Below are 23,397 nucleotides of genomic sequence, written 5' to 3'. Positions count from 1 at the left end.
TCAGAATGCTGCATTGTGATTGGTTGTAGTGTAGTTAAAATCTGCCAGGGACTTGCATCACAACTGTTGAGCAAGACTGTAGCTATGGGGGAGCAGCAAGAAGGGAGTCACTTTTCCTCATCTCCACAAACAGACAGCGAGCAAATAGGACAATTCACAAGGCTGTGAGGATATCACCTGCTCCTACCCGAACCCAAGCCGTAAGTTTGGCCTTTCCATGCGGCTAGCTTCACATGGAACCAAAAGGGCACCTAAAGGATCAGGTTTAAAGCCAAGTGAGGGATGAATCAAACTATAGTAATTAAGGGGAAATAAAGGGCGGGACAGACATGACTTCGTGTCAGGTAAGTGGTGAAGTTTACTACCAGCAGAGGAAGAAGACAGGCCTAAGGTGGGAATGAACAATGTCTTTATCAAAGACAATACATGAAGATCCCTTCTTCTTGAGTCTATTACTTGAGCGCTAAACGAAGCATCTGCCTAGATTTCCATATAAATTTCAACTGTAAATGGATGAACATTTAAATGTAGGAAGGGAAATGCACTTGCAATCAAGATATCATAACATTCCATGTCAAAGTACAGAGACTTTGTATTAGAGCTTTCGTTAGAGAAAGCCTCAAATGTAAGAAGGCTGACTTTCTCTCAGACTGTGCGATTCTGCCAATCCAAAAGATCTCAACTAAAATTGTAGTCCAATCTACTTTTAGTCTATATAGAGTTCTGCAAGGCAATCTGGCAACTTTGAACTAAATATCATACCACATGAGGATCCAGCACTGTCTGAAGCTAGCATATACATCAAAACAGCTCTAAAAATGCACCCTCCAAGCGACTGAGTCCTAGAACTACCAAAGCCACTCACCAGACCAAGAGGATCTTGGAATGCAGAGGATGCAGCGTAAACCAAAATGCACCAACGCAACAGCCTTGCCAATTATTGCAGTCTTAGTGGGCAGAAAATTTGGGATATTCAAAAGTAATACATACCTAATCAGACTGTAACTATACAAACTTCAGTTACAGCGACATGTTTCAGCTACAATAAAGCAGTGCTTATATGCTGTAGATTTTAAATAAATGTAAAGGACCAAAGCACATATTTAAGGGTGAAACAACCATGCACTGCCACACCCACAGTTATTATTCATATTGGTCACATATTGCCTTGGTTTTTATGAGCATTCAGCTTAAGGCAGTTGTCCTCAATATAGATTAGAGGACTATCCTGGGTGTGAATTATCCAAGTGAGCTGAAAAATACAGAAAAAACAAGAGAGGCACAAAAAGGTAGGAGGGGGGACTTCATAGCACATATTTTGTCCATGCCCTAAAGTCTGTACTTTTGTGAAAAGAATAAAAGATTGGGAACAACCTTGGGTAAGCAAGTTAGATACCTGTCTAGCTACATTAAGGTGCACAACAAAACCAATGAGTATAAACGTTGATAAAAAAAATGTATGGGTGCTGAGGACAGTGACATGCAAAAAGTAAACTTCTATTACTTTAAAGGAAACCAAGTTTGAGGATATGGTTCATACTGAGTTCAAAATCATATGGAGACGTTTGATGATATTTGGTTCAAGTTTCTGAAATTACATGTTTCAAACCAGAATTGAAACATTGGTTTAATTGTAGTGCATGGTACACATCCTTTACCCGCTGCCATTCTTCCTTATATGATTCACCCTAATCGGATTTCTAGTTCTATCCTTTCTCCCATAGACTTTTGTGAGCAGCTTATGTACAAATTACTTCAGGGATTTATTCTAGTTCTTGTGTTGGATCATCTAATCTGTATATATTTCTACATATGGTAGTAAAGGAATCCTACACGGGTTGACTCACAAGCCGAAACAGTGAGCATCATGGAGTACGGTGAAATCCCCCATTTTCTATATGGCTACAATCAATTCAGTTTGTGATGAGACTCTATTAATATTGTGCCTTGTACTTTATCTCATACACCTGCAATGGCATCGCCATTTTTTAAGATATTCAGCATTCACTGGGGCATATCAAATAATATTTTTGAAACATGGTTTCTTAGTTCCCCAAACTATCATGTGGAATAATTAATTTCCACCCTGATCACTTTTTGCTATTTATCGGCTTGCGGTTATCACGTTCCCCAACTCGAGCTTCCAACTATTCCAAGCAGCCCTAGACCTGCTTGGTCCAACACAGACCTGCCTTAAGACCAGGTCTCTCAATAAGATTACAGAAAGCAAGCTCCTACATGCCCTTGGCTCACCTCACATACAATCAAAGCCTGACAGAACTCAACAATAAAATAATGAAGTAGGTTTAATGTATCAGATGTCAAACATGGCTTCTTTTGCCTGTGGAAACAATACAAACGTTCTGTTTCTACAAGAAGATTCATTGTGGGCATTAGCATTCTCTAAGTGCTCTCAGTACTTGTAAATCAGTGAACCAAGCCAATCAGACTTGAAGCAGTCCGCACCAACCGTAGACGCTGTGCTCCTTCACCTAAGGACTCCAGACAATATAAGCACTGCACAATAAAAGCTAATCAACTACAGATCCAATGTTCCATTGCCTAATGTAACCCCAAGAAAGTAGCAAATTCTGCAATGCATGTGCATAATGTGAAACATAGGCTAAGCATTTTTATGAAGTTTACAGTTTAGGCACAAAACATATCAAATAGTCAGTTTGTGACTACAATACAATTAAGATTGACTTTCTGCATTTGGAAATTCTCAAGGATTAGTTTGGTACTTTACATTTTTTTATTACCAACAACAAAAAGGCTGTGTTTTTGGCTACGCCTCTGTACCATCCCTCTGGAAAACTTAAATTGAGCCATAGGCATTTCAAACAAAAGTGAAACTGTGCGGACCTCATTCTATTTGAAATGGCCCTTACCACTGATTTAAAAAGCCCGAAGGGAAGTTTGATTTAGCGACAGCGAGATAAAGGATGAAGGCTGAGCTGCAGATACTGCCTGGCTAGAGCCAGGTAGTGCGTTTGCTTCAGCTAGATTGGCAAAGAACACACAAAAGGCAGTATTACAGAATGTGCCCCTAGGGCGCAGCAAGCACTTGTGCCCACTTTGTGCACTGATATTACAGAAGGAGCCGCAACCACTTGTGTGGCCCCTTCTGTAATACTTATAGTGCTGGTGCACATGTATCACCAGTGCATTTTTAAGAGGGCATTCCCTCATGAGCATGGGGGCATGGTCCCATGCAAATGAGGTAATCCCTTTGCCTTTGTGCCGTATTATTGAATACTTCAAACATGCTGGCTACCTGAAAGAGCGTCTCATACAAAGGGGTTACCCCAAAAAACTGTTGAAGAACTCCATTAAAAGAGCTTGGTGGACCCCGAGAGAAACTTTATTGGAAAAGAGAGTCAAACAAGACTTGAAAAGATTGGTTTGTGTCACCACATTCTGCCCAGCAGCTAATCCATACAAGAAATTGATCTTGTCGAACTGGCATTTGTTGAAAGACCTCCATGAAGACTTTTTGTCACCTCCATTATTTGCGTACAAAAAAGAAAAAAGCGTAGCCAATCATATCGTTAGAGCCGCCCTCCCAAAAGCTAAAGCACCCACTCTGAAAAGCCTTTTTGGACTTCCCCCTACCAAGGGCCACCACAAGTGCGGAACTTGCACTTGCTGTAACGACACAATTGAGGACTCTGTGTTCAGTATTGATAACATCCATTGGAAGCATGATACATTTACTAATTGTAAAAGTAGAAATGTTGTTTATGCCATCATTTGCCCGTGCCCATTGGTTTACATTGGGAAAACTACACAAGAGGTTAGAAGCAGGATTACCCAACACAAATCCAGAATTAAAAGAGGAGTGGAAAATGCACCACTAGTCAATCATTGGACTAGAATGAAACATGAACAGACTGCCTTGAAATGGACTGTGCTCTCGAAAATTGAAAAAGATCCGAGGGGAGGAGATGTGGACGCAAAACTGTCTCAACGTGAGGCTTTACTTATAATGAAATTCAACACAGCCGTTAAAGGATTAAATGAGATCTCTGAGATTTATAAAAACTAATCTGTCAGCACCAATCTATTCGTCGACAAGCGTGCCCTCCAGGCATGCCTCTCTGGTACCGTCTAATACTTCTGGTTGATCGCGGGACTACAAGTCCCAGAATTCCCTCTGGGTTCATAAACCAGGAAGTGATAGTCCAGATTTCCTGAGTTACTCCCAAAAAAATTGCGGAATCTAGGACTGATGCCTCCCGCTTTACAGGTATGCTGAGTTAACTAGCGACCGCCAGCAGGACCCAGGCTCAACATGTTCATGGACCGCCCATGTCTATTCTTTTTTCAGTAACAACAACTATCTTACGGAACAAGGAGAAGTATGGACCCGACGGCAAGCCTTTAGCCGGGCGAAGTCCAGGTAAGAGCCCCACACAGCAACACTGTAGGGCAGAGTGTATGATTGGGAGCGAGTACGTGTGACTAAAACCAGCACGTTTATTGTTTAGATCACAGCCGCCACGTGCCCTTGTTGCGAAATTAAATCATCCGCCGGTTTTGGATTTTCAAGACGTTGTGGTTTGCAGGTTAAGGTAGGCTGGTGTGAGCACGGGGAGCGTGTCTCTTGTTTTACCTAGTATGGAACCTTGCTTTAAGCACACTTTTATTGTTTTGTTTTAGAATCAATTGGTCCTGAGGAGAACCCCCTTAACAAGTGGGGTTTGAAATGCGTCGACCACCTCATCCCCGTTTTGGGTCTACATGCTTTGTGACAATAACAAAGTCTCTTCACCAATTTTCAGAATAATATACGTTTATTGTTGAATCATCAAAAAAGACTTTAAAACTGCATATTCGAAAAGGATTTGTCCAATTTCGATTCATGACCCACACGTGGATTCACCTTTTTTGTTGTTTAATGGTTGTTATATAACTGCTTGTGTGAATGTGTCTTTGTATGACTGGACGGCCATGTATGTTTGAAGTATGAAAATGTTTTTCTTCCTTTGACACTGTTGTACATATTGTATATATAAGATTTAATTGTTCTCTCCTTGCACTAGAACTTGTGTTAAAATATAAATCAAAAAATCGTAACAAGAATAAATCTTTTTTCATTGCTAATACCAGCAGGTTGTGATTGTTTAAATTCAACACTTCCAGTTAAAATGGTTTAAATTATTCCTCAGCATTGGCCCTTGTGTTGTTTTTTCAGTATTATAGACAAGAGCGCAGAGGCAAAGAAGCTGTGTGAAGGCTCACTGAAAGCGTGTCCCCTGACGGCAGCCCTCTGGAGGGGAGAATGGCGGTCCTATGAACTGCCCAGACATCCCATTGCAGGCGGATGAAGTTACTCACTGTAACCGCCTGCAAGGCGATCTCAAATCCCTCTTTAAAGTGCAGGCGGGTTGACATCTCAGGGGGGGCGCGCACGCCACACTAAGATCTTGCCTTTCAGAGTCAATCACTGTCCAGAGGCGTGCAAGTCTTTACCCCTTTCAAATGGGAATCTGTTTATTGGCGAGCTAGGTAACTGAGGGCTGAAAGAGGTGGGAGGGAGGGGAAATAGATAAAGCACGACTTGCGCGTTTGTCATGTAAAGAGCTAACAGTTAACCTTCCCAGGAGGGGGTTAATTAGTAGAGCTGGGATGCTTCAGCTGCAATGGGAGGCAGGGTCTCCTCTGCTAAAAACGAAAACAAACGAACAGTCAGTCCTGTTCCTTTGTGTTCGATTTCATAGCAGAGGAGACTCCTTGCCTCCCACTGCAGCTGAAATGTCTGTTACTTGCTTTCAGTTTTAGCAAGGGAGACATCCTGCCTCCCAAAGCAGCTGAAGCATTTCAGTTCTACCAGTTCAACCCCGTCCTGGGAGGAAACTCTTAGCAGAAAGGATACAAAGTTTCTTTTAAATTTACACAGGCAGGCGCCGCAACACCCACAGGGCTTCAAGTTACCATAAGAAAAATGCCAGCCAGCCATGTGTTTTTTAAAAAGCCTGCAAATTGCTGCTCTTGACACCAAATATGCTTATAAATAAATAAGTATGTATACATTTGTAATGTGACTTTTCTGTCTTTGTTCCATTTTATTATCAGTCATGGACCATTCAGGCAGCCCTAGAACACAATTAAAAGTGCTAGTATTTATATTTGCTGTTCAAAGTATGCACAGACAAGTGCTGACAATACAGCTTTAGGTTGTACCAACTGGGCCATCAAAATAATGAGCTGGCAACCCTAACCATAAAACTGGAAGTTTGTTGCAAGATCAGCGCATTTATTTCCTCCACCTTGATCCCTGGTTAATGCCATAATAGTAATAGTTTAACATATCTGAAAACCTACGCTGCCGTCAATAACCTGCCGAGCTAGTTCAAGTGTCTGGGAATGCACCCTGCATTCAGACAACTCACTCCTCATTCTCGCCCTTCACTTTCATGCTCACAATGCACTCACAGTGATCACAATGCACTCACACCATTCACCCTCTCACCCTGCACTCACAGTGATCACCATGCACTCACACTGATCACCATGCACTCACACCGTTCACCCTCTCACAATGCACTCACAACTATCACAATGCACTCACACTGATCACCCTGCACTCACACTGATCACCCTGCACTCACACTGATCACCCTGCACTCACACCATTCACCCTGCACTCACACCATTCACCCTGCACTCACACCATTCACCCTGCACTCACACCATTCACCCTGCACTCACACCATTCACCCTGCACTCACACCATTCACCCTGCACTCACACCATTCACCCTGCACTCACACCTTTCACCCTGCACTCACACCATTCACCCTGCACCCACACCATTCACCCTGCACTCACACCATTCACCCTGCACTCACACCATTCACAATGCACTCAGACTGATCACCATGTACTCACACCATTCACCCTGCACTCACACCATTCACAATGCACTCAGACTGATCACCATGTACTCCCACTGATCACCATGCACTCACACTATTCACCCTTCCCTGACAGCGATCACAATGCACTCACACTGATCACAATGCACTCACACTGATCACAATGCACTCACACTGATCACAATGCACTCACACTGATCACAATGCACTCACACTGATCACAATGCACTCACACTGATCACAATGCACTCACACTGATCACAATGCACTCACACTGATCACAATGCACTCACACTGATCACCATGCACTCACACTGATCACCATGCACTCACACTGATCACCATGCACTCACACTGATCACCATGCACTCACACTGATCACCATGCACTCACACTGATCACCATGCACTCACACTATTCACCCTGCCCTGACAGCGATCACCATGCACTCACAAAGATCATCATGCACTCACACAATTCACCCTGCACTCACAGCGATCACCCTGCACTCACAGCGATCACCATGCACTCACACTGATCACCATGCACTCACACTGATCACCATGCACTCACACTGATCACCATGCACTCACACTGATCACAATGCACTCACACTGATCACAATGCACTCACACTGATCACAATGCACTCACACTGATCACAATGCACTCACACTGATCACAATGCACTCACACTGATCACCATGCACTCACACTGATCACAATGCACTCACACTGATCACCATGCACTCACACTGATCACCATGCACTCACACTGATCACAATGCACTCAGACTGATCACCATGCACTCACACTGATCACCATGCACTCACACCATTCACCCTGCCCTGACAGCGATCACCATGCACTCACACCATTCACCATGCACTCACACTGATCACCATGCACTCACACTAGGGGAGAGGTGTGGCGCCGCGGCCAGGGCGACTGACGCTGGAATCTGGGGACCACGGTTCGATCCCCGGCTCCGGCGGCAGGTTAGCCCAGCACCATGTGACTCTGGGCAATAGCTCGCTTAATCTTCCCAACGGCCCCCAGCGCCTAGAGACCCTTACGGGTGATTGTGCGCTTTATAAATGTGGACTTTACACTATTCACCCTGCCCTGACAGCGATCACCATGCACTCACACCGATCACCATGCACTCACACTGATCACAATGCACTCAGACTGATCACCATGCACTCAGACTGATCACCATGCACTCACACCGATCACCATGCACCCACACCGATCACCATGCACCCACACCGATCACCATGCACCCACACCGATCACCATGCACCCACACCGATCACCATGCACCCACACCGATCACCATGCACCCACACCGATCACCATGCACCCACACCGATCACCATGCACCCACACCGATCACCATGCACCCACACCGATCACCATGCACTCACACCGATCACCATGCACTCACACCGATCACCATGCACTCACACTGATCACCATGCACTCACAAAGATCACCATGCACTCACACTGATCACCATGCACTCACACTGATCACCATGCACTCACACTGATCACCATGCACTCACACTGATCACCATGCACTCACACTGATCACCATGCACTCACACTGATCACCATGCACTCACACTGATCACCATGCACTCACACTGATCACCATGCACTCACACTGATCACCATGCACTCACACTGATCACCATGCACTCACACTGATCACCCTGCACTCACACTGATCACCCTGCACTCACACTGATCACCCTGCACTCACACTGATCACCCTGCACTCACACTGATCACCCTGCACTCACACTGATCACCCTGCACTCACACTGATCACCCTGCACTCACACCATTCACCCTGCACTCACAGCGATCACAATACACTCACACCATTCACCCGCTCACCCTGCACTCAGTGATCACTCTGCACTCACAATGATCACAATGCACTGACTCTGATCACCATGCACTCACTCTGATCACAATGCATTCACACTGATTAGCAAGCACTCACACCATTTACCTGCTCACCCTGCGCTCAGTGATCACCATGCACTCACACTGATCACCATGCACTCACACCATTCACAATGCACTCACACTGATCACCCTGCACTCACACTGATCACCCTGCACTCACACCATTCACCCTGCACTCACAGCGATCACAATGCACTCACAGCGATCACAATGCACTCACAGCGATCACAATGCACTCACAGCGATCACAATGCACTCATACTGATCACCATGTACTCACACCATTCATCCCCTCACCCTGCACTCACAGTGATCACTCTACACTCACAATGATCACCATGCACTCGCAATGATCACCATGCACTCACACCATTCACCCTGCACTAACAGTGATCACAATGCACTCACTCTGATCACCATGCACACCCCATTCACCCGCTCACCATGCAATCACAGTAATCACTCTGCACTCACAATGATCACCATGCACTCACACTGATCACCAGGCACTTGCACTGATCACACGCTCACCCTGAACTCACGGTGATAACTCTGCACTCACAATGCACTTGTGCTGTTCACCCTGTACCTCACCCTGCAGTCACACAAGCACACTACTCACCCTGCACTCATGAACCACTTCACTCACATGTCCCCCTTACTGCTTAATGTGCATACTCACTCAAATAAGACCATCATTAACCATACATTCATTTGTCCCACTCTGCACTTACATCCGCACCCAAATTCATATGGTCAACTCACTCACCCTGCAGTCACTCCTCTTACCCTACTCCCACACTGTCGCATTGCTCAACGTGCACTCACATGGGTACTCCTGACACCCACACAGCACAGAGGTTTAATGTGCCTGCTACAAAGAATGTGTACCATGCAGATCAAAGAACTGAGTGTGGGTAAACTATGAGTAGCGCTATAAAAAAATGAAATGTTTGCCAGAAAGGTGCTATAGAGAGATGGGGTGGATTGTTGGTGAGTGGTAGTGATGAAATTCATGGAGAAGGAGGAAATTGGGGAGGGGCGTCAAAACAGACCTTTGCACTATGTGCGACCAGTGCTAGGGCCAGCCCTGGATGGGAGTTTTAGCCCCCCCGAAGTTCGGGTCTAGTTGCGCCCCTGTACACAAGTATGGACATGTCGTGCCCCATCAAGGTTTTCGGCCTAAATTACAAAAGGACATATTTACATGCACTGCAATCCAGCATTTCAGGGGTTCCCTTGATAGAGGGCTGCTCTGTTTTTGCCCTGATGGCCTGGAATAATTCATAAACAGATTCTTGTAAATATTGTTTTGTTTAATTTCCTTTTAATGTGATTGATGTAAGAGAGTCTATTACTATTTGCAGAGAAATGTTTTTGTTTCATGCAATTTTAGATCAAAACGGGTCCACACATTTATGTTGGTGGTATTATTATTAATCTAGGTCATGTGTAAAACAAAGCATCCTAGTAAAAAGAATTTGCGCACATTTTATCTTGGAAAATTGTGTTTTGAGCTGTGGAATAAGCCTCTGTAATTTCACCACAACCATTCACAAACATGCAGTTTACTAAACACTCTTATTGTGTTAAACATTATGTGCCGAATATGGCCCGTGATATGCACGTGGCAGTCGATTATGTAGTGTACTAGATTCCATACATTTCTGTCAGGTGGTGTGGGGGAGCCCAACATCTAAAAAAATTCAGCTGGGGGGCTCAACCTACAAAAGTTTGAAGACCTCTGTATTACACAGACCACCTTTACACTTTCTTTCTAGAGGACAGCTGTCTGTTCTCAAGAGGAACAGACTAGCTCTTTGACAAAACTCATTCCAAGAACTGCAATCTGAAGTACGCAAGGCAAATCAGCTTAGGGCAGGCTTGGCAAATAATTCCACCCTCTGTCAGCAGTAGGACATACAAATAAATTGTCATACCATGTCTACCTGCTTACAACTGCACTCTGGAGATTTGAGTAGCATAAAAAAATAGAACTATGGGTACGCACCGGACTTATCAGGATACACAATGATCACTGCAAGAGCGGGCACACTGGATGGATTCACCTTGAAGACATCCAACATTATTCTTTGGAATTCAAAGCTGAAATGAGGCATTTGGCCCCAGATCGCCCAAATCTTTCTTTGTAGGACGTGTTAAATGTACTAAGTGGAATAGGGATTGCTTGATAATTATAGATTGGAAGATCAGATTGAGGAAGTATAGAAGGTAATTGCAAAACGATGAGTCCAGGGATAACTAATGATTTGCTGCAACCACACCCAAGCATAATGATTTACCCATCGCCGTCCATACAGAGTCATTGGGAAATTTACAATACTGTTATTAAAAATTAGGAACGGGGCTTACATGCCGCCTGAAAAGTCGCTGAAGGAGACTCCGCTTCGGAGGTTCTGGAAGCTGTTTCCAATCCAGGTCTGGTGAACGTGTCCCATTTGGTCCAAATACATTCAGATCTTTGTAGCACTCTGTCTCTACCATCTGAGAAAACAACACAGATTGACTTGAGAAAAACCTTGAAAGAAACCTCAAATTCAATGTAGGAAACTTGTGTCAGAAAGCCAATATTTGGTGGAAAATAAGGCTGTAAGATACAAGGAACCAAAAAGTCATTTTAGCAACTCTCTGCCCCAAACTGGGTAAGCAGTGGCATAAGGAGTCCTTAGTTCCCCCTAAACCCCTTGCAAGGGATAGTGAAGGCGCACCTTGCAATCTCCATACCCTTTAGTTGGCATCTACCTCTGGGCATTCCATTTAGGGCACTGCACAGAGGAAAAGGAAACAGTGATGGGTGGATTGCTTGAATTATTCTTTACTAATGATAATTACTTAGGGTCACATCCCAGTTCATAATTTATTTTGTCCAATACGCCTCTCCAGACCGAGTCCAGCTATAAGCAAATCAGACTTGGCCTTGCTCCAACAGGAACAGTCCATGCCAGAGTACGAGGCCAAGTCCCACTGAGAGGGATACAGAAGCACCCCAAGACTGGTTTCAGACAAATCTGTGTTCCCATCTTGAGGTAAGCTAGCCTTACAGTTGGGGCTAGACTGTTCTTATTGGAGCTGGACCAAGGCTGATTTTAAATGGCTGGTCTCTGTCCAAAGTGGTACAGAGGGCTGAAAACAATAGTTTGGAAGTTGGCCCATGTGACTGGCAGTTGCTGATTTAATTCAAGCTTTCCTTCCTTCACATTCTTTTTTTTGCTGATAACCTACAAAGACAGGTGATCCACTTGTCTTAGAATGCCTATGACAGAGGCTCCTAGACACCCTTTGTTTCAGTGAGAGGTGAAGGATGGGTACTCCTAAGAGAATTCATAAATATAAATCCAGGTTATTCACAAGCTTCCGCCAGGCTCTTAGATTACCTCAGACAATGGATAGAGGGCATTCTACAGAAATGTGGGATGAAGTGCAGAAAACAGTGTAGACAGATCCCCGCATACCACAAGAGTGAAATGCACTGGACTGCCCCAATGTGCTTTTCCCTGTGATATATAGCTCATGGGCGTTATCAGAGTGTTATTCCTTCCATGAAGTCTACATGGAAGGTCTTAAGAGTTATTCTGGAGGGACTGAGTGGGTTCATCCTACCAAAAGGTATCCCTTTACAAGATATGTTGGCTCAATGAATCCACTATGAATGTTACTTGCAATAATGTCACAGCACTCATATGGAGTCTGTGTGATATATCATAGGCACTACGCGTAATGCAGTGGCAATACAAGATTATGGTGAAAATTCTACTTTAAAGAAACTTTCTCCAGGGACCTGCTTCCTCAATTTTTGTCACATGATTTGAATTCCCTGGATATTAAATCAAGCCTGGTGGCATGCCCTTCATGTTGGAAAACATCCCTTTTTTCATAAGTTTACATGTATCTTTTTTGCTTCTCGTTTTTTGGGTTGAAAAAGCCTTTACATCCCTCAATCAAACCTCTCTTTGTCCACTTTTTCCACCTTTCTTCCTGTAGTTAGGATGCTTCCTTGCCCATTTCTCTTTTACTAAATCTGCTACCCCAACCTAAATACAAGTACCTCAACAAGTACCTAGTAACTCTTCAAGTAGCTATACCCTGGTACCCCATCCGAACATGCACACTGATAACTCGGCCAAGTACCTTACTACAACCTACATCGGAGAACCTATACCCAAGTTGCTCTATCCCTATCTATATCGAAGTACATTCATCCTAAACTATACTTTAGTACAACTACTTGCACTCTATTTCTACCCCTGCCTACTTGCTGGTACCTCTAGTGCTACCTACAATTCTGCCCTCATGCGTACCTGTACTTGGTTACCTCTAGCCTCAAATACATGCTAGTATCATGAACACCCGCTTATATCCTAGTCTCTCTACCCCATCCTACATAAAACCTCGTCAATACCTATTGTGTCGTACTAACTCTACCTACACCTCACCAACTCTATTCCTACCCTAAACTGAATAACTTTAACCTTACTTCTACCCTTCTACCCATACAACCTTCCATTATGCTACTTTAAGCGATGTATACTTATCTATACCAGGTGCCTCTATCCTCATATCATAGTCAACCTACTTATAACCTTGTAACTCTATCCCAACCTATACCTTAGAACCAAATCCCACCCTTCTCTTTTTTACTTACCAGCATGCATGTATGATTTGCTCAGTCACCAATTCCACTTTCCTTGGTCTGTTTTTGATTTCTCAAAATGTTTGAGGAAAGGAGTATTTAATTATTTTGGAAAATCGCCACACCTGATTTTCATCAATCTGTGTTCTCTGAGATGTATTGAATATGCTACTTACCAGTATGCATCTGTTCTTGGCATGTAGGGCTGCTAACATTCATATCTTAGCATTAGATCGCCGCCTAGTGTTGGGCTCGGATGATCGCACATTGTTGTCCTGGAAGAGTCTTCGAAGTATCCTGAGATAGGTGGCTCCTCCCCTGGACTACAGTGCGCATGGGCATCGGCTCCATCCCCAGATTGTTTTTCGCCATTGTGGCAGAAGATGGAGTGAAAAGTGTAAAGGATGTCCATGCTAATGAATAAATACAATAGTATATCTGCAGCTGCGACAGGCACCGGGGAGGAGGGCGGGCGATATGAATGTTAGCAGCCCTACATGCCAAGAACAGATGCATACTGGTAAGTAGCATATTCAGTTCGAGGCATGTGGGCTGCTAAATTCATATCTTAGCATAGAATACATAGCAGTCCCTCCATCAGCGGCGGTTGCCCGTGCCAGCTGCAGAAACCTGAAAAAGTGTCTTCAGAACAGCCTGTCCTACAGCAGCTTGCTGCTTGGAATGCACATCAACACAGTAGTGTTTTGTAAAGGTATGTGGTGTAACCCACGTGGCTGCTCTGCAAATATCCTCTAAAGGAATGTTCCCTAGGAAAGCCATGGATGCCCCCAGTTTGCGTGTGGAGTGCGCTCTGGGGGGTATTGTTAAAGTGCGCTTGGCTTTTTGATAACATATCTGGATGCACTTAACAATCCATCTGGCTATCCCTGCTTTGGAAATCGGGTTGCCTTTGTGTTGTGGTGCGAAGGCAACAAAGAGTTGTTTTGTTTTTCTAAAGGGTTGTGTTCTGTCTATGTAGTACATCAACGCCCTCCGTACATCTAAGGTATGGAGCATTCTTTCCGCCACCGTTTGCGGGTTTTGAAAGAATGCTGGTAAGTCAATAGCTTGGTTTAGATGAAACTGTGACACCACCTTCGGGAGGAATTTGGGGTTAGTGCGTAGCACTACCCTATTTGGATGAATTTGAATGAATGGCTCTTGGATTGTGAGCGCCTGCAGCTCACTGACACGCCTCAGAGACGTAATAGCTACAAGGAAAGCTACTTTCCACGTAAGGAACTGGAGTTCACACGCGTGCAGTGGCTCAAATGGTGGTCCCATCAGTCTGGTGAGAACGACATTGAGGTTCCACACCGGAGCTGGCGGTGTTCTTGGGGGAATGACTCGTTTCAGACCTTCAAGGAAGGCTTTAATGGCGGGCACTCTGAAGACAGAGAGGTGCTGCCTGTTCTGGAGATAAGCCGCTATGGCGGATAGATGTATCCGAATGGAAGTGTACGCTAGATTGCACTTGTAAAGATGCAACAGATAGCAGATGATGTTGGGGATAGATGCATCTAGCGGGTTGATGTCATTGGCTGTACAGTAAATGACAAAACGCTTCCACTTTGCAGCATAGCATGCTCTAGTAGTTGGTTTCCTCGCCTCCTTGATGATGTTCATGCACTCCGGAGGTAGGTTAAGGTATCCAAACTCTAGGACTTCAGGAGCCAGATCGCCAGGTTGAGCTGTTGCGGATCTGGATGCTGAATTTCTCCATGGTTCTGCGTCAAAAGACTGGGCGTGAGGCGCAGTCTTTGATGCGGCACCACTGAGAGTTCGAGGAACGTGGTGTACCAAGCCTGGCGCGCCCACGTTGGAGCAACTAGGATGAGAGTCATCTCGTGCTGCCTTAGCTTTCTTGCGACCAGCGGTATTAGAGGGGCTGGCGGAAAAGCGTACGCAAATTTGCCTGACCAGTTCATCCATATCGCATTCCCCTGCGACTGTGGGTGAGGGAACCTGGCGGCAAAGTGTTGGCATTTTGCGTTCTCTTTTGTGGCAAACAGGTCTATCTCCGGATGACCCCACTGCTGGAAGTACGGGTGGAGGACAGATGGGTGTAACTCCCACTCGTGCATTTGATGGCTGTACCTGCTGAGCAGATCCGCCATCTGATTGTCCTTTCCTGGGAGGTGTTCTGCCATGAGGAAAATGTTCCTCTGAATGGCCCGCTTCCACATGCTCTGAGCCAGATGAGACAGCTGTGGCGAGTGGGTGCCTCCCTGCTTTTGAATGTAGTACATCGCGGTCATGTTGTCCGTCCGGACTAGCACGACTTTGTTGCACAGATGTACAATGAAGGACTTGAGCGCCATGAAGATTGCCATCAGTTCCAGATAGTTGATGTGCATCTTCTGTTGCTGCGTCGTCCATAGTCCCTGCACTGTGTAAGTGAGCACATGAGCTCCCCATCCCTGGAGAGATGCGTCCGTTGTCAGGACAATCTGCGGCACAGGCTCTTGGAACAGTCGGCCCTTGCAAAGGTTGTGTGGAGTCCACCAATGCAGAGAGTCGTATGCCCGACTGGTAACCAACACTAGGTCTGTCAATTGCCCACGAGCCTGTGTCCACTGATTCGCTAAGCACTCCTGGAGCGGGCGCATATGTAGCCTTGCGTGAGGGACTATGAAGATGCAGGAGGCCATCATGCCTATCAACTGCATGAACACTCTCGCTGGAAGCGAGTGTTGTGGCCTGAACCTTTGGATCAGAGCCTGCATGCTGTCTATCCTGACTTGGTTTGGCTGAGCCATGGCCGTCAGGGTGTTGATCGTCGCACCTAGGAACTGCCGGACATGTGCCGGCTGAAGATGCGATTTTGGGTAGTTCAGGGAGAAACCCAGATCATGAAGAAGGTGAATTGTAGTCGACATGTCTGCGGCGCACTGTTGCTCTGACTTGGCTTGCACGAGCCAGTCGTCTAGGTAGGGGTAGACATGGATGTTCTGCCTCCTGAGGTGCGCCGCTACTGTCGCCAGACACTTGGTGAACACCCTCGGGGCTGTGGTGACACCGAAGGGTAGGACCTTGAACTGGTAGTGCCTGCCTTGAATAGTGAACCTGAGGTATTTCCTGTGTGACGGGTGTAGTGGAATGTGGAAATAAGCATCCTTGAGATCTAAGGTTGCTAAGAAATCTCCCTGGTTTAGCAATGGAAGAATCTGTTGCAGTGTAAGCATGTGGAAATGTTCTGATAGTATGTACAGGTTGAGGGGACGTAGATCTAGAATGGGTCTGAGAGATCCGTCCTTCTTTGGAATAAGGAAGTACAGGGAATAAACCCCTGTGCCTTCCTCTCCCACCGGCCCGAGCTCGATTGCTCCCTTTTGCAGCATCACCACTACTTCCTGCTGCAATAAGAGCAAGTGCTCTGCGGACATAGGCCTTTGCCTTGGCGGGATGTTGGGTGGAGTGGACCTCAACTCTAGGCAATAACCATACTGGACTAGTTGTCGCACCCACCTGTCTGTGGTGATGTTTCTCCAGACGGGCAGGAACTGCTGTAGTCTCCCCCCCGACAGGTGTTAGGTGGTCGGGGGGCAGTGACAGAGAGTCACTGTTTGCTTGGAGTAGAGGAGCGGGAGCTGTTGTTTCCTCTGCCGCGACCTCTGTTGCTGTTATTTCTGTAACCTCCCTTGTTCTGTTTTGTGAACGAGGATTGTGCCCCACCTTTAGAGAACTGGGATTGTTGACCCATTTGTCCTCTGGTGACTCCACGTGCACCTGAGCGACGAAAATTGCTGCCACGAAACTGTTGTGACTGCAGGGCCCCCATGGACTTAGCAGTTTCTGTGTCCTTCTTTATTTTCTCTAGGGTGGTGTTCACATCTGGACCAAACAGACTATCAGGATTGACTGGCTGATTAAGGATTGTTGTCTGAATATCCGGTTTAAACCCTGAGATGCGGAGCCACGCTTGTCGTCTCAGCATAACGCTAGTGTTGATAGCTCTAGCAGCTGTGTCCGCAGCGTCAAGTGCACACTTGATGGCTGCGTTTGAGATTAGCTTTCCTTCCTCAGTGAGCAGTTGGGTGGCTTCTTGGAACTGTGGAGGCAGGTGTTGTACAATCTGTTCTAGGGTGTCGTAGTGCGCCCTATCGTAACGCGCCAAGAGTGCCTGTGTATTGGCGATGCGCCAAAAGTTTGATGCCTGTGCAGCTACTCTTTTGCCCCCTGCCTCTAGCACTTTGGACTCCTTATCCGGGGGAGGAGCTTCACCCGTTGTCTGGGAGTTGGCACGTTTCCTGGCATTGGCGACCACAAGAGAGTCCAGTGGCAATTGTCCCCGGATGTATGCGGGGTCCGCAGGTGCAGGTCTGTACTTTTTTTCAATGCGAGGGTTGACCACTCTCGCTCTTGTAGGCTCCTTAAATATGTCCCCAGCATGCTTGAGGACTCCTTTAAGCATAGGCAGTGTCTTTACTGTCCTTTCAGAGACTGAAAAAGTGTCGAAAAGGAAGTCTTCCTCAACCGGGTCGGCATGCATGTCCACATCATGATTGGCTGCCGCCCTTTCGAGTAGTGCATGAAAACCTGCTGAATCCTCAGTCGGGGATGCACGTGCATTAAAAAGCTGCGGGTCCTGCCCCACACCCTGGGTGTTCTGGTCACCAGTGTCATCATATGAATCCGGTTGTGCATCAGGTTCATTGATAGGGAAATTGTACTGCTCGTCTTCATCATACCCCTCACCCGCAGAGTGTTCTGGGGAGGGAGTAGGGCTCCGTCTCGGAGGAGGCTGGATTGGTTCCGTGAGGCCTGAGGCGTCAAGGGGCACCCTCTTCTTCTTTAGTGGGATGACATAGGAGTCCACTGGCTCCGAAGTGATTTTCCTCTTATAGAGGGTCAGTTTGCCTGTGTCAGCGTCGATGAAATGCTCTGAATCGTCCTCTGATTCGAGTACCCGACGTGGAAGCGGGCCAGTCGGTGAAGAAATCACCTGTTTCGGTGCCGATTTGGTTGAAAATGCTTTCGGCGCCTCCTTCGGCGGCAAAATAAAGAGAAGTTTCCCAGAAGGCTTCGCTGGAGTGTCCTTTTGCGGCTGCGGCGATGGTATCGGAGCCGACGGGGCAAAGGCCTCCTCCCTGATTCTTTGCAGTGATTCGGCTATGAGGGACGGCTCACTCACAGTTTGTTTCGGCGCTGACGAGGATGGTCTGATCTTTCCCTCGGATCCGACGTCCTTGTGGGCCTTGTGCGCTTTGGGCGCGGATCCTGTCTTTACCGCCTCCGATTCCTGTGTTCGGGGCGCAGACTTCTTTCCGTGTGCCTGCGTAGCCTCCTTGGAGCCGACTTTGGCGGGCTTGGACGGCGTCGTAGCCGCTGACCCGTGCCGACCATCTTTTTTGGAGGACCCCTCCTCTGGCGTCGGTTTCGATTTTGCAGCATCGGAATCGACGGACTTCTTCGACTTCTGCGGACCGGAGGTCGACGGAGTCGATGGGGTAGCGGGCACCGTCGTTTTCACCGGCACGGCAGCCATCTTAGGGACACTCGAGTCCTTAAGTTTCGGTTTCGTTTTCGGGTCGGCCATTTTAGGTGTTGTCGATCCCGATGGTTTCGGTTTCGAAACAGTCTGCTCAGCAAGTAAGTCCGTGGCCGGGCCCGAAGGCGGGGCTGTGGCTTGCGGCAACGGGTCTTGGGTAAGGCCGACAGGCGATCCCGTGTCCCGGTCGGTATCCTCGTAACCTTCGGGGCAGAGCTCGTCCCCCGAGCTGTCTGCCGCGGCCCCATAAATCTCATCGTCGTCTCCTACCTCGTCGACGTATTCAAGGCCTTGACCCGCGACTCCGTCGTCGTCTCCCGGATCCGCCTCGACCTCCGTCTCGGGTGGGGAGATTTGGAGATGATGACCCTGGTCCTCTTCGTCCTGGTCGCCGAAGATGTTCTCCGGATCCGGGGCCGCTTGTTTAGCTTCCATGCGCACCGCGCGCCGAAGCTTGAGAGTCTTCTTTGAGCGGAACTGTGCACACAACTTGCACGTGCCGTCGTCGTGGTCAGGCGAAAGGCATTTGTTACACACGGGGTGTAGATCGATGTGTGGGTACTTGGACCCACAGAGCGGGCAGTACTTAAACGGGCTCCGCTCCATGTCCGAAAAGTTTTGCAGTCGTGTCGCGATGAGAAGGCCTCAAAGTTCCGAGAGCGAAGAAAACTCCGCTTATTCCGGCTCCAAGAGACGGAAGACTCGAGACCGTGCGCAGACAATACCGACGCAAGAAAATCGAGGCCTTTTGGCCGCTAAAAGTTAGTTTTTCTTGGTTCCGACAGTAAGACGTCGAGACCACATCCGAACCCAATGGCGGAAAAAAACAATCTGGGGATGGAGCCGATGCCCATGCGCACTGTAGTCCAGGGGAGGAGCCACCTATCTCAGGATACTTCGAAGACTCTTCCAGGACAACAATGTGCGATCATCCGAGCCCAACACTAGGCGGCGATCTAATGCTAAGATATGAATTTAGCAGCCCACATGCCTCGAACGCAGAATCTCCTTTTCAATGTGTACACAATTTTCAATGTATTTTCTAACACTGCTATGATCTTGAAACTCTTGATATTTCTCCATATGTGCATCCATCTATTAATGTTTGCTTTCAACCATTGAGCTGATCAACTGACCTGGCTGAAGAGGTGATCTAGCAGTAGCCTAGCAGTGGAGAAATAGTTTACCGGATTCTAGGACCTATCAAAATACCTAATGTAGCACAATCTTTAAAAGTAATGTTGTTTCCGTTTATATTCTTGCACCCTCAACTGCATGCAGTCGCAAAACTATTCACTTTATTCCTTAAATCTGTCATGAAAAATTGTCCTTTCATAAAAACTTCTTATTGATGCCTTTTCTTTTTTTTAACTTCTCTCCACTAGCAAATGTTTGTCTCCTTCCCTTCCATCTTCTACATGCCTTCTCTCTCAACACAACTTACTCTGTCACATGCATGGTTGCTTTATTCTCTATTATTGTATTTCTGTATGTCTGCTAATTGCCCACAACTCATTTACATGATGACAATCTCTCCTACTTTCTCTGAAAGTCATACCTATGCAACCTAACAATACCTAAACTCCTATAATTCATCTATTAATCCCACCAACCATGCGCATGAACTCACATACTCCCCCCACTAATGATCGCAATTAACCACTATTAATTTATTCCGCCGTAAAGAAACTGGAATGACTGCATGGAATGCTTTACTTGAGAGCACAAGACTAACCCCAAAGTTGCAGCAACTAACAGTAACCAATAACACTGGAGTAACCACTACACTTTGGTTCCGTGGCAGCATGCGGCTCAACAGAGTGCTTCAACGCCTTGGCGTTGGCGATGCACTTCATCGGAGCAGCGTTGAGGGGAGGCAGGCGATTCTACCGGGCTTTAACTGTTGCTTAAACTATGCAGTGAGGAAGGAATCCCCCAATATCACGCTAAGGCTCATGAGGTCTCCCAACCTTGAACTATAAGTTCTCCTCAACGCCAATTGGGCGCAACTGAGCAGGTCCACTAAATAACATTGATAGGTACATTTCACCTAGTTTATTTAAGAGATTTTTCTGTAGAATACACTTTGACATCCCATGTGAGTAAGGTGAGGATAACGTGCATATTCTTGTCCTGAAGAAGGAGTCGTTGTACTCCGAAACACGTTGACACTTCCTGGTTGATATACCCTAACACGTATATTATCAACCCCACTTTGCACCTTTTTAACAATACCAGCCGAGGACATAATAAATATTAACTTTCCTACGAGCCAGGTATTTTTAAACTCCACTTTTTTTACCTCACCTCACTCACTCATTTTGCTTCCCTCAACACATACCTACACATAGCTCACTATCAAGTGCTCCTACGTAGCCGTTAGTCGTAGCACGCCGCACTCCGTAGAGGGGTGCGAAGGCCCCGATGATGAAGCATGACACCAAGGGGCCTTTTGGTGTGTGAGGAGCATTTAAACAACACTGTGTGCTCCCCATCACTTTAGGGATCACTACCACCTCCCAGAGTGGATTCTATTTTGTTTAATTATATTGCCTAGGGAGATCGAATCCACTTGTGTCTCTCTCTCTCCCCTCTTTGTTGTATCTTTGCATCTGAATCTACAACACTGCATGCTAGGAACAGATGCTTACAGGTTAAGTAACATTTTCTATTTGTGGCATGTGTAGCTGTAGAAACACAAGCTTTGTATCAACTGTATAGCAGTCCTCCTAAAAAGCGGTGGCTTAGCCAGAGGATATTGCAGTAGACTGGAAAAGTGTACGTAGGATAACCTGGCCAACTCTAGCTTGCTGTTTGGGCAGAACATCCACACAATAATGTTTAGCGAAGGTCTGTGGGGTAGACCAGGTAGCTGCTTTGCAGATGTCAGCTAATGGTATAGATTACCCAAGAAAGCCATAGCAGCCCCTTTCTTACGAGTGGAATGAGGTCAATGGGGGCAGGAAGGGTACTATTAGCTTTGGCGTAACAAGTCTATGTGCATTTCACTAACCAACGTGCTATGCTTGCTTTGAACAGAGCACGTCCCTTGTGAGGCTTAGAGTACAAATAGTTGTTGGGTCTTACAAAATGGTTTTGTTCTATCAACATAGAACATGAGTTCTCTTTTGACATCAACAGTATGCAGCGCTCAGTCTAATACAGTTTCTGGATGAGGAAAGAAACTGGCAGTTCAATTGTCTGATTATTATGGAAACTAGGGACCACCTTAGGAAGGTATTTTGGATTGGTTCCGAGGACAAACTGTACCTGGTCTTCTCTAGGGTAAGAGTGTGTATCTCACTGACTCGTCTTAAGGAAGTGATGGCCACCAGGAAGGCCACATTACAAGACAGGAACTGCAGTGGGCCAGAGTGAATGGGTTCAAAGGGAGGACCAATGATCCTAGTTAAGACAATGTTTAAGTTCTAAACTGGAGCAGGAGGTGTCTGTGGTGGGATAGCTCTTTTAAGGCCTACCATGAAGGCCTTAATAAAGGGTATTTTGTATAAGGAAATCTGTTGTTTGTTTTGTAGGTAGACCATTATGGCGGCCAAGTGTAATCTGATTGAGGTGTAGGCTAGGCCTGATTTCTGCAAGTGGACAAGGTAATAAACAATATCTGTGATAGTCTGGTGGCGAAGCTTAGGCATTTGGAGTTTTCTGCGGTGGCAAACATAACTATTTGTGGGAATCCCTAGCGCTGATAGTACAGGAGTAGGATCTGGGGGTGAAGTTCCCATTCATGTGCTCGCTGATGTGTTCTGCTGAGCAGGTCCGCTATATCGCTGTCGAGATCACGAATATGTTGTACAAGTAGTTGTATTCTGTGATGTATTGCAAACCGACAGATCCTCTGGGCTACAATGGACAGCTGTGGTGAATGTTTCCCCCCGTTTCTGTAGGTAGAACATGGCAGTTGGGATGTCTGCGTATCAAGACTGTCTTGTTCTGAATGATAGGGAGAAAAGTGTGGACGGCAAGCTGGATCGCTAGCAGTTCCAAGTAATTGATGTGAAGAATTTGCTGGGTAAGGGACCAATGACCTTGAACATTAAAATGTTTGCAATGAGCTTCCCAACCTGTGAGTGAGGCGTCTATTGGGAAGGTCTCTTGCAGAGCTGGGTCGAAGAAGGGCCACCCCTGCAACAAATTGTTTGCGTTCCATCACTGCAGAGAGCAATGTGTGCAGCCCCAAACCAATACTAGAGCTTCCAGGTGACCCTCCGCATGAGACCAATATGAGCAGATGTGGAGCCTGGAATGAGGGATTATAGCTATGCAGGATATCATCATGCCTAGTAGGCACTTCACATTTCTGTTATCTGCAGATCTGGCTAAAAAAGAGGAAGCACATTTTGGAAGGCTTGTACTCTGGCTGGGCTGGGCTAA

The 23,397-nt window shown here is 46.4% G+C and overlaps 1 protein-coding gene across 1 annotated transcript in view; it reads right to left on the bottom strand.

The window, feature by feature from the left end:
• LOC144791658 (G protein-coupled receptor kinase 5-like) overlaps nt 1-23,397 on the bottom strand; it is a 474,508-nt gene that overhangs the window by 4,039 nt on the left and 447,072 nt on the right. Inside the window, exon 15 of the mRNA XM_078666387.1 lies at nt 11,237-11,368. Within this exon, the coding sequence (XP_078522513.1) occupies nt 11,237-11,368 (132 nt within the window). The remainder of the gene's footprint in view (nt 1-11,236; nt 11,369-23,397) is intronic.

This window comes from Lissotriton helveticus, chromosome 11 (genome assembly GCF_964261635.1).
Source record: "Lissotriton helveticus chromosome 11, aLisHel1.1, whole genome shotgun sequence".
Classification (NCBI taxonomy): Eukaryota; Metazoa; Chordata; class Amphibia; order Caudata; family Salamandridae; genus Lissotriton; species Lissotriton helveticus.
The sequence above is the reverse complement of the archived record's forward strand: the minus strand, read 5'-3'. Positions and strand labels throughout refer to the sequence as shown.